The 11,876-nt window shown below is 53.7% G+C and overlaps 1 protein-coding gene across 4 annotated transcripts; it reads left to right on the forward strand.

Annotated features, from left to right (window-relative positions):
• Positions 1 to 3,448: 3,448 nt before the first annotated feature.
• On the forward strand, positions 3,449 to 11,876 carry CDKN1A (cyclin dependent kinase inhibitor 1A). Of its 4 annotated transcripts, XM_042236725.2 has the most exons (4): positions 3,449 to 3,547; positions 7,207 to 7,480; positions 8,050 to 8,496; positions 9,932 to 11,876. In XM_042236725.2, exons 3-4 carry the CDS (start codon positions 8,061 to 8,063, stop codon positions 9,979 to 9,981), a joined length of 486 nt encoding a protein of 161 aa, XP_042092659.1. In that variant the 5' UTR covers positions 3,449 to 3,547; positions 7,207 to 7,480; positions 8,050 to 8,060; the 3' UTR covers positions 9,982 to 11,876. The 4 variants fall into 4 exon arrangements, with proteins under 4 accessions (XP_042092659.1, XP_011955813.1, XP_060258972.1 ...); XM_012100423.5 differs by lacking the exon at positions 7,207 to 7,480; XM_060402989.1 differs by lacking the exon at positions 7,207 to 7,480 and having other exon boundaries at positions 8,050 to 11,876.

The following is an 11,876-nucleotide window of genomic DNA, read 5'->3' on the forward strand; positions in this document are numbered from 1 at the left end:
TAGGCCTTGAGGGTACAAAGATGAATAAAATATAGGCTCATCCCCGCTAGATTCCCAGCTCAGAGGATGCAGTAGGCACATGAACCAGACAACCAGCAAAGCAGAGTGGAGTGGACTGCTTACCAGGAACTTTGGGAGCCAGAGAAAGTCTTACCCCAAGGGGTCATGTAGGTTGGGTCATGAAGGATCAATAGGAGTTCGATAGGTGGAGAAAGAAGTGGAGGTGGGGCATGTTGTTCAGGGACACTCATTCTGGGAAGAGTGAACAATATGTACAAAGGCACAGATAGCCCTTCATTCCTCAGGTGGCCTGTGTTCACAGCATTTCCTCACCACCTTCTAGTCCCTAAATGATCTGATCAACTCATTCATACTGTGCTATGCCACCTAGAACCCTCTGCAGGACCTGCACATTCCATATCCCCACTGATTCCTATGTGCCAGGCACTATGCTAAGCAATTTACTTCTATGATTTTATTTAATAAAGAGCAGAACTTAATGCCAAAGAAATGAATTTCTAATGGTGAAATTTCAGACTTAGATAAGATGAAATCTTTAGCTTAGGGAAGCTGGAAGTATTTGTGTGGCATGAATTCTGTCGCAAATTCCTCTACCTCACCTTATGTTCAGTCCTGATCTTTGTACTGGCTGGGTAAAGCCCCTGGAAGGTCAGGAGGTGGGGTGGGAGGAGCTCCCAATCTTATTCTTAAAAAAAAAAAAAAAAAAAAGCAAGTGGGACTTCTGCTCAATAATATAATAATGTCTCTGTTCTGCCTCTTCTCTGGGGTCTCACTTCTTGGGAGTCTGTGTGGAGGTGAATTCCTCTGAAAGCTCTCTGCCCCTGTTAGGGACTCCCCAGGCCTTTTCTGAGAAATAGTGACATTGTTCCTAGCACTTCCCCTCCCTTCCTGGGTAGCTCCTGTGGCTATCATTGAGTTTTCCTCACATCCTCCTTCTTTGGGCTAGGGCTTTTCTAACTTTCCTTTCCATCATCACTTCCCTCCTGGATAGGGCTAATCTGGGTCCTCTTGTTCCTCAGGCTCAATCTCTTTACATCCCTAAGCCACCTGCTTCCTTGGGAGCAGGCCTGAGCATCGGGCTGCAGGCCCGACTAGCATTCAGGCCTTCAGGAACATGTCCTAACATGTTGAGCCCTGGCATAGAAGAAGATGGTGGCTATTTTGTCCTTGGGACTGCCTGTTTTTAGACGAGAGTGGGGTTTTAGACAAAAGGAGACCCCCAAAGACCCTGGAGAGACCTTGGTCTGCATTTCTCTGAACAGAATATGTGATTTGCCTCAGACCCCTTGGGACTGGTCTGGGATCTGTTGTGTACCTGCATGCCTCTGTGTGTGTTTGTGTGTGTGTGTATGTGTGTGTGTGTGTGTGTGTGTGTATTTTGGGACTTGGATCTTGAGTGTGGCTTTTATCAACCTGCTTCTTTGCCTCTTTAGGGCAGAAAGCCCTCTCTTAAGAGCAAACCTGGCTACACATTCAAGGGAATGCTTGGAAACTTTTTTTTTTTTTTTAAGTGCTGAACAGTACTAGACAACAGTAGGTGCTTAATAAATATTTGCTGAGTTCTGTTGTGGTGGTGGTGGTGGTGAGTTAAAAATTATAAAAAAAAAATCACTTCCCCAAAAAACAACAAAAAGAATTATTTCATTGTGAAGCTCAGGACCATAAAACTAATTCAATACAAGCTGTCGTTAAATTTTTTTTCCCAAAAGTAAACAGTTAGACAATGTCAAGTCTATTTACAATGTCTGAAAGCCAAGGGGATTCGAGACAGTAGGAGGATGTGCCCGTCCTGTGCTGGACATTTGACAACCCAGCCTTTAGGTGGTGTGGGCACGGGTGTGTTGGAAGTAGGGAAGGTGGAGCTGGGAGAGGAGAGGGCTGGTCCTGGGGTCTTGGCCTGTTTGAGGTTCTTCCAAAGTCCACCTACAATTCTGGCTTGATTCCAATATCAGGCAGGCAAGGGGGTCTGGTAAAGGGTCCTCCCACCCCTCCCTGGGCTCTTGTTCCAGCAGTAGAGGAGAAGCAAGCCTGTCCTCCCTGAGGTCAGCTGCTTTGGGGGAAGAAGACTGGGCATGTCTGGGCAGAGATTTCCAGACGCCAAACAGCCCTAGAGGTCAGTAATTGTAGCTGCTTCCAGCCTGCATTCTATGTTTTAGTCAATTTCTGTTCAGATTAACACTCTGTTCTCTGCAATTTTTTTGCAAGCCGAAATCAGAAATATTTCAGATGAAGGAAGGAAGCAAAGGTGGGGTACAAGTGGGGATGGGGAGCAGCAGGGCACCTCACTAGCTTTTGCATCTGTTGGAAGCTCTGGTTGGCCTTTCTAGAATTGCTTTCATCGGTGTCACCTCAGAGTATTGCCTGGAAATGACAGGTGCTGGGCATATCTTGTATTCTAAAGCCGCTGCAACAGGGCAATAAGCAGAAAGCTCTGGATGAGAAGCAAAAGGTCTGTGTTCTAACCATCACCATTGATTTGCTGTATCCCCTGAGTCAGGCCTCCAAGCTCTGAGCCTCCCTTTGCAGCAGTGTGTGTGGTGGGTGGGGATTACCCAGGAGATAACTCACCCACCCAATCCTTCTCCCCTTCCCAGCCCGCAAATCCACAGCAATCAGATTGAGCTTTCCTCTGCGAAGGTGAGACGGGAGGTGGATATAGGCGGTGAGGAGGAGGGGGTGGGAAGCTTAGCTCAGTGTCCCGTTTTCCCTGGAGACCAAGCTAGCCCTTTCTTAGCAGTGTCCCCAATTCCGTCCTGCCCTGGAGCATTTGACAAATAACTTCTCACCCCTTTAGTTCTGTGGGCTTCGGTCTGTTTCCTCTTCTGTGAAATACGGGGAATTGAATCCTCTTCTGTGAAGTAAAGCGAATTGAATCCGTTCTGGCCCCCAAGAATGCTTTGTTGGGGTCTCTGGGTGCCTCGGGTGATGGGGAGAGGTGGTGTAGTGAGGGGCCCATGGTGGTACAGTGGGGCTTTTCTGGGAATTGCAAAGTGAAGTGTTGTTTTAAAAACAAAATTATTTAAGGATCTTTTTTTTCCTTTATTAATGTCACTCCTCGTGGTTTATTCAGGTGTTCGGGGTAAATCCTTGCCCAGAGTCAGTCGGTGGTGGGTCGGAGAGGGGGGGCTAGTCCGTCTGGTCCCAATAGCGCCGCCGTCACGTTGGTGGGAGGTCCAACTCGCCCTCCCCACCCCAACCACCCCGCACTGGGGGGGAAAAAAAAAAACAGAATTGGGACTCAGTTCGTGCGGAAATATGTCAAGTGCACAAACCCAGGCGCGGAGAGTGGGAAGGAGGGAAGCGCCCCCCTGCAGCCTGTGAGGTTGGCAGCGGAGTCATCGGGAACCGTCGGAGCAGAAGCGCCGCTGTGGGCGGAGCAGCCGGTCCCGCCTCCAGCCCTCTTTATAAGCCCGGCGCCCGGCGCCCGGCGGCGCCAGCTGAGGTGTGAGCAGCGGCTGGAGACCGTGGTTGGGAGACCCGGCGCTGCGCGCAGATTCACGGAGACGTCCCGAGACCCCCAGGAGAGGTGAGGGAGCCGGGGCGGGCCAGAACGGATCCCGAGCTGAGGCTCCCGAGCCGAGCCGAGCGAGTCCGCGTGTTTGTGCGTGCCCCTGGGGGGTGTGTATCCGCGGGGGCGCGTGTGTCCTGTGTTCACAGGTGAATGGCGCGCGGGGCCCTGCGCGCGGGTCTCGGTTTGGAGTACACCGAGAGCTGTGAGTGCGCGTGTGGGGACAGGGCCCGGGATGCGTCGGAGGCTCCGGGCGCGGAGAAGGCGCCCAAGTACTAGGGATCTCCCCTCTGCGATCCCTCCCCTGGAAACTCCGCCGGGGCGAGGGAAGGCGTGGACCCGGCCGAGGGTGCGCCCGGGACTCCAGGCTCGGCACGCTCGCTGCGTGGGGACAAAGCCCGGTCCGCGCAGGACTCCGGGAGGGGCGGGGAAAGCCAAGCCGAACAGGTTCATCTGGGATCCATTCCCGGGCGGTTCTCAGATCCGATCGGTGTCGTCCTGGCCCAGAACCGAGGTCGGAGTCCCCGGTGCTGCTGAGGTCAGCTCCGGCTGTGTCCTGGGCCCCTGGGAACGTGTCGGGACACGTTCCTTAAGAGTAAGCTGGGAGGTGACTCACGGTGACAAGAAGACCCCGGGGAACGAGCCGGGTGACATCAGAACTCCGCCAGGGCTGGGAGACTGTGGCTCCGCCAGAAGTCCCTTCTCCCTCTCCACGGTCTCTGTGCCCCCACGCCGCCACCATCAATCAGCACAGTGACCTATTTGGCTGGCACAGAGTGTTCTCAGGGAAACCGGGACACCGGGAGGTCCAAGACCGGGTGTCCGGTCCCTGCCCCGAGGCGCGCCCTCTGGGACCCGGAGCCGCGGCCGGGCGCTGGGTGGGCTTGCGCCAGCCTGTCAGTTAGGGAAGCCCCGAAGCCGGACCTACCTCTCTCCCAGCGCTGCCGTGAGAACCCCGGCCCAGCCTGCCCTTGGGTCGGCCGGACGGACTCGGGGATGGGAGCCGAGCTCTGCTCTGCGGCGCGGTGGGGGCACCCAGCCCAGGACGGGGCGGTGGGGGAAGGGAAGGGAAGGTCCTGTGTTTGAGGGATGGGGCTTCGCGGTGCGTCGCTGCTCCGGGCCTCCGTCACCTGCTTTCAGGGACTCCAAGCCAGTCTGGAATTCCCTCTCCAAGGACAACAGGGCTAGCAGAGCAGGGCGATTCGCCCTTCGGACGCCACCGCCCAGCGCGGACTGTAGTGCGTCCGCCCTGTCCGCCTGGTCTGGGGCTCTCGGAGGACACTTGCGCTTTCCCCGTAGGGACAAGAATCCTAGAACTGGGTTTGGTGCTTTAGGGCGCCCGGGCAGCTCCCTGCCTCCCTCCTTCCCCTTCCTCCACGTTGCGTTTCGGGGAGGACTTAAGAGCGGTTTTGTTTTCGTTGCTCCCGTCTATTTTTATTTTTCAGGGATCTGACTCATCCCTTGCTTTGGGCGTGGAGATAAGGTGGAGGGACCAGATCTCGGCGCGCTTGTTGCGTGCGTGCTGTGTGTGTATGTGTGTGTGTGTGTGCGCGTGTATGTACGCGCGTGCGCGCGTGTGTTTCACAAGAGGCGGCGCGAGAGCGCGCTGTTTCCCAATAGTGGCGGGCGTTTCGGAAGCCTGACTGGCTCAGCATGACGTGTTCGCGGCCCCCGATCCCCCTCCCACTCCCCCTCCCCACCCCAGGGTGACGTGCAGCGGGAGTGGAAGCGAAGTTTTGGCGGGCGGGTAGCGCTTTGCAGGAAACTGACTCATCACAGCTCGCTGCCGGCCTCCCAAGCTCTGCCCACGCAGCTCCCCCTCCGCGCGTGATTTCCTGGAGACCGGCGCCCTCTTCTGGCCACATCGCTAATAGCTAACCCGCCTTCCCGCGGAATGAGTCTTCACCAGCCTTTGATTCCCAATGTAATCTACTCTGGTACTGATGCTGAGTCTTTGCCCACTCCTCTCTTAAAAATAGTGCCCCCATTGGATCTGCAGTGTTTACTGAGTGCTTACTGATTATTTGGGAATGAAAATATGGTTGAAGTCCAAGGCATGATAAAACCCTAGCAGGGTTCCTCCTCTTGCCAGTGAAGCCCTGAGATCTGTAGTGTCTGTTCAAGCCCTTCTGTGTGTCCCTTCTTGGCTGGCACCCCAAGCATGCCCATCTGGAGAACTGTCAAGCCCTTGAATTTAATCATGTGGGGAAGAAGGGGCCTGTCAAATCTACATTTTGAAAAAGCTCCTCAAGTGGTAAGGAGCCTCTCTCTTGGTGAGGAAATCTCAGAATTAGGGAGTAGGGTTCAACACCAGCATGCAGAACACAGGGCATTCGGGGCTGGGTTCAAATCCTGACTGTGCCACTGGTGAGCTGTGTGACCTTGGGAAACTTACTTAATTTCTCTGAGCCTTGGTTACCTCTTCCGTAAAAGAGCTGATATAGCCATTTCTTCTGAAAATTAATATCCATAAACTTTTTTACAACAGCCCTTGGCTCATAAAATGTGTAAATAAGTCTCAGTCCTTATCCCTGAAGAGAGTGAGCAAAGGTTATTTATGGGCTTTGTCCACTGTGCTGTGTAACCCCTCTCTCTATGTGGTATGTGGCAGCTTGAGTAGACGCTATTGATCTTTTTAACCGTGTGGGTTCAGGGCAAGTCTTAAAACTCCTGCCCTTTAAACTCGGTCAGAGGTCATCTAGTGCCCTCCCCTCCCCTGTGTGCTGAGACTTGGAGCTGTGGGCTTCACTCACTGTGAGAGGTGGAGTGGGGACAGGTAGGTATGGTGTGGGTCCAGGGCTGCTTGCCCCAGGAGGACCCTCAGCAGGGCTTTCACCTTCAGAGCCTGCAAATCAGGACGTGTCCCCAGGAAAACCCAGTCCCTGTTAAAGTCATGCAGGTGCTCAGACCTGGAGTCAAGCCAGAGCCGGGCAGGGAGGTGCCAGCACCCCCTCATGGGCAGGCTCACCTTCAGTGTTCCCTCTCCTTTAGTTTTCCCTCTCCCACTTTAGTGGGAGGAGAGGAGCCAGGTAGACCGGTGCCTTTAATTTTCTTTGCCTGCAAAACGGGTTCCTTGGATGCAGGCAGAATGGGGCAGGGGCTTCCAGGTTGTCTAGACTTCAGGTCACCTGATGTACCTGGCAGGATGTGGCTCAGCCTGGGAGAAATCATTGCTCTGCCCTGCCCTGCCTGGCTCCTCCTTACCCGCAGGCTGCCTGCCTGATGACATCCTTGGGAAAGGCCCTCAGCCCACAACACCTGTCAGCTGCTGTCTGAAGGAGGCGGTGGCCCAGGTGGAGTGATGGGGAGGAGTCAGCCAGAACTAAAGGCAGAGAGAAATAATATTCTCCAAACACTTTCTCTGTACTTGGTACGGCTCAGAGGGCGTTATCTACAACCGCTTAGCGAATTCTCACATCTGGCCTCTGAGACAGTCGCTGTTGTTATCTCCTTCTAGAAATGACACCAGAAATAGATGTCCCTTTCATCATAGGCGACTGGAATGTAAAAGTAGGAACTCAGGAGGTACCTGGAGTTACAGGCAAGTTTAGCCTTGGAGTACAAAGTGAAGCAGGGCAAATGGAGTTTTGCCAAGGGAACGCACTAGTTACAGCAAACACCCTCGTCCAACATACACAAGAGACAACTCTACACATGGAAATCTCCATCTTATACAGGAGGAAAACAGAACCCAGAGAAGTTAAGCCACTTGTCGAAGGTTGCCCAGCAGAGCCTGGATTCCAACCCAAGTGGCCTGGTTCCAAAGCCCTCACCTTGAACCACCAAGATACAGCCGTTGAACTCTGCTCCATCTGCCTTGCCTGGCGGGGCCCGCCAATCATTTCCTTGAGCCTGCGTCTACAGCCCCACTCTTTAGACATGTATGCAGTCCCATTTTACAGATGAGGAAACTGAGGCCGGGGGACTTGAAGTGACTCTTTGAAAGTTGAGGTAGGAAGTGGCAGAGCGAGGACTAGAACCCAGGTGCTTTTAACCCCAAAATCCAGAGTAGTTTTAAGTCACTGAGCAGGATTACTCCACATGAGCATCTAGATGGAGGGATTTGAGAGGAGGCATCCATTTTCTTGGGAATTGACCTCCCCGGCCAGGCCTGGAGTTAGGAAACTGCTGGACTCTGACAATTCACACATACCTGGGGGCATTCACACCCATGAGGGACACCTCAGTGGGAAAAACAAATTGATTTTAGCTGATAACACCCAGTGGTAAACAGGACCCTGATCCCTGCTATTGCAATAAACTTGCCTTTGTTGACATAAACTTGCCCTTCAGCTGCCCACTCCCCCAGTGACCTGGGGGTGTCAGGCTGACTGACTCTGCCCCTCACACCCTTTCTGTGGGTGGAGGTTGGGAGAGCCTGTGGGAGGAACCCGAGAGCCCCTCTCACCTCACTTTCTAGTAAGGAGACTGCGCCTGAGGTTACGCAGTGGCATGGCCCAGAGAGGGAGCGTCCGACTTCCTGAGTGTCTCACGTGCCCCGGGTCTTCCTTGTGTTCCAGCCACAGGTGCCATGTCTGAGCCGTCCAGGGACGCGCATCAGATCCCCCGCAGCAGCAAGGCCTGCCGCTGCCTCTTTGGTCCAGTGGACAGCGAGCAGCTGCGCCAGGACTGCGACGCCCTCATGGCCAGCTGCGTGCAGGAGGCCCGAGAGCGATGGAACTTCGACTTTGTCACCGAGACGCCCCTGGAGGGGGACTTTGCCTGGGAGCGTGTGAGGGGCCTCGGCCTGCCCAAGCTCTACCTGCCCGTGGGGCCCCGAGACGATGTGGGAGGGGGCAAGCGGCCGAGCCCCTCATCCGCCCTGCTGCAGGGCACGTCTCAGGAGGACCACTTGGACCTGTCGCTGTCCTGCACCCTCGTGACTCGCTCCCCTGAGCGGCCCGAGGGGACCCCTGGTGGGCCTGGTCCCTCCCAGGGCCGGAAACGGCGCCAGACCAGCATGACAGGTGAGGACGGGAGCAGAGGTGGCGGCAAGGGATTAGGACTCCCAGAACTCACTGTGCCAGGGCTGACCTGTCTGGCCCAGCTTACTCATCGCTCTGAGGGGTGGGAAACAGGCCCAGAGAGGGGAAGTGGCTTGCCTGAGGTCACACAGCAAGTCTACTACCAAGACCAATTAGCTGACATTTATTTGGAACATTGACTATGTGCCAGGACCTTTGATAAGTGTCTAGATTTCTTTTAGTCCTTATAGTGATCTAATATCATAGGACATTCTTGGCATCCTTTTACAGGCAAAGGAACAGGACTCTGAGAGGTAGAATGGTTTGCCTTAGGTCCCACACTGAATTTACCATGGAGAGTAAATGAATGATAATTTCCTGGCTGCCTTATCCAAACCTAACTCGCCTTCCCCTTCATACATACACACCTTCACCTGCACTTCCTAGCCTATTTTTCTCTTTTTGGCACTTTTTAAACTATCAACAGCTACTTCCATATTTTGATATAGTCCATCTTCCCAAATAGAATCCTATCATCTCCACAAGAAAGAAATCTGTATCTCTCTTGTTCATAATTGAGTCCTCAGCACCTTGGATGGTGTGTGACACATAGTAGGTGCTTGAGGGAAATGGAATAAGTGAGGCTGGCAGTTGAACACTATGCCAGGCCTTCAGCCAACGTCTTTTTATTTTTTACTTTACAAATGTATTACTGTTATTATTTTGGCTGTACGGCTTGTGGGATCTTAATTCCCTGAGCAAGGACAGAACCCAGGCCACCTCTGTTGAGCGCAAGGAGTCTTAGCCACTGGACCACCAGGGAAGTCCCCACCAAGGTCTTTCCGGAAACATTTCATTTAATCCTCTGAGCATCGTACCAGCGTTATCCTCATTTTATAGGTGAGGAAATGGAAGCTTGGAGCAGTGCAGCCAAGAATCCCACAGCACATTTGCAGCTGGGTCAAAACTAACAATAATGATAATAATAATAACTAACCTTTATATGGCTCAGACATCATGCAGAACGCTCTCTGATATATCAGGCTCTGCAAAGAAGCAGATGCCCAGTACCGCTGGCCACATATCACTGCTGAGTGTTTGCCATGAGGAACTAAATTTTTCTATTAGTCTAATGCTAGTTAATTTAAACAGCCGCCTAGGGTTAGCGACCACTGCATTTGGGCAGCTTGGCTTAAAGCAGGCCCATGCATGTAAAGTCTGTTATTGATCACGTCTGTGAAGCGTGGGGGGATGTCCTGTATGTATGTAGCCCTCCGGGAGAGAGGCTAGAAGTTTCCAGAGTTCTTCCCTATACTTGGCAATGTGTCTCTCGGGCCCTGGGGAGGGGTCCCTGGCCCCTCTGCAGGTTGCACTGCGCAGGTGGCTCTGCTGGGCCCTCTTCCTCCTGACCTGGCTGACATCTGTTCTCTCCCCCCAGATTTCTACCACTCCAAACGCAGGCTGATCTGCTCCAAGAGGAAGCCCTAACCCCGCTGCTGGAAGCACGTCCTCGTGGAAACAGGGGCCCACTGCAGGCCTCTTCTGTACCTTTTGCCTTGGTCCTTCAGTTTGTGCGTCTTAATTATTATTTGTGTTTTAATTTAAACGCCTCCTCTTGTACATACCCTGCTTGCTGCCACCCTTCCCACACCCCCAGCCTCTGGAATTATTTAAAAAAGAAAAAAATTAGCAGAAAAAATAGGCTTATTAGATTGCTAGGTATTTTTATTATATGAACCGTTATTTAAACCCTCCTCATTCTTTGCTCGGAGAAGGCAATGGCACCCCACTCCAGCACTCTTGCCTGGAAAATCCCATGGGCGGAGCAGCCTGGTAGGCTGCAGTCCATGGGGTCGCTAAGAGCTGGACACGACTGAGCAACTTCACTTTCACTTTTCACTTTCATGCATTGGAGAAGGAAATGGCAACCCACTCCAGTGTTCTTGCCTGGAAAATCCCATGGGCGGAGCAGCCTGGTAGGCTGCAGTCCATGGGGTCGCTAAGAGCTGGACACGACTGAGCAACTTCACTTTCACTTTTCACTTTCATGCATTGGAGAAGGAAATGGCAACCCACTCCAGTGTTCTTGCCTGGGGAATCCCAGGGACGGGGGAGCCTGGTGGGCTGCCATCTATGGGGTCACACAGAGTCGGACACGACTGAAGTGACTTAGCAGCAGCAGCAGCATCCTTTGCTTTCCTCGTCCTCGCTCCTCTGAGGCTGGCGTGACCCCCATCCTCTGGGTGGCACTCTCTGGAGGGGCCTGGTTCCCTCCCCCCTGCCATCTGATGGGTGTTACGAAGTCTCGCCCCCTCTTTCCTGCATTCTCAGACCTGAATTCCTTACAATCTGAGAAGTAAATAGATAGCACTTTGAAGGGGGCCCAACAGAGTTGGAGGCATCATCAAAACTTTGGGTTCCCCTTGCCCCTCTAAGGTTGGGCAGGGTGACCCTGAAGTGGGCACAGCCTGGAAATGGGGCTGCGGGATTGGACACCCTTCTGGCCCTTGATTCCCACCTCCGTCCTGTGAAGGCATGGGGAAGGTAGGGGCCCGTAGCAAACCACCCCTGCCTCCCACCCCCCCACCCCCATCCTCAGGGGAGCCAATCTCAGTGTTTGGCTTCCCTGTCCCCTGCATTTTTCCAGGAGCCCCAGAGGCCCCTGTTTCCCAGCCAGGCTCTCAGTCCCTCTCTGCTCCTCTCCCTTCCTCCATGCCCTTTCCCTTTAGTATCTTCTCAGCCCTGGGTGGCAGCTCTGAGGGGGTGCCCTAACCCCCAACTCAGTGGACTGGTGGAGGAAAGGACATGCTAGACATAGGGTTCCCCAGTTCTACCTCAAGCAGCGACTGCCCCCTGCTCTTAGCTCTTGGGGTGGGGGGTCCTGGGTGGTCAGGCAGGCCTCCTTGAATGGGGATCTCTCTGTGTTAGGGGTAGGTGGGTGAGGAGCAGATTTTTCCAGGAGGGACAGTGTGACACCAGCCCCTGGAACTCGTCCAAGGACTTTTTCCATTGGCCCCACCCCTTCCCCCATTTCATTGCACTTTGAATAACAGCTGAAGGAGTCAGATGGCGGGAACAGAGGCTGTGGATAGGATATGCTAAGTGGGCAAATATGGGTCTGGGAGCTGTGAGTCATTGTCTTTCCTGGCGCGGAACCTCTTGGTGGGCCTGAGCCCAGATGCCTTCCAGCTCCTGTAGCATCCTGGCCTGGACTGTTTTCTCCTGGCTCCCATACGTCCTGTTTCTTCTGTCTCCACCTAGACTGGAAGCCCCTCAAGGGCAGGGAGTAAGTCCTGTACTGCTCTGTGTGCTTCAAAGCCCCGCCCACAGTGCTGAGTATACAGCAGGTGCTCAATAAATACTCCTGATGACTTTACTCATAA

Source organism: Ovis aries, chromosome 20 (genome assembly GCF_016772045.2).
Source record: "Ovis aries strain OAR_USU_Benz2616 breed Rambouillet chromosome 20, ARS-UI_Ramb_v3.0, whole genome shotgun sequence".
NCBI lineage: Eukaryota > Metazoa > Chordata > Mammalia > Artiodactyla > Bovidae > Ovis > Ovis aries.

What these genes read in the sequence shown, in the direction of transcription:
- CDKN1A (XM_060402989.1), top strand. Translation starts at nt 8,061, where the DNA reads ATGTCTGAGCCGTCCAGGGACGCGCATCAGATCCCCCGCAGCAGCAAG.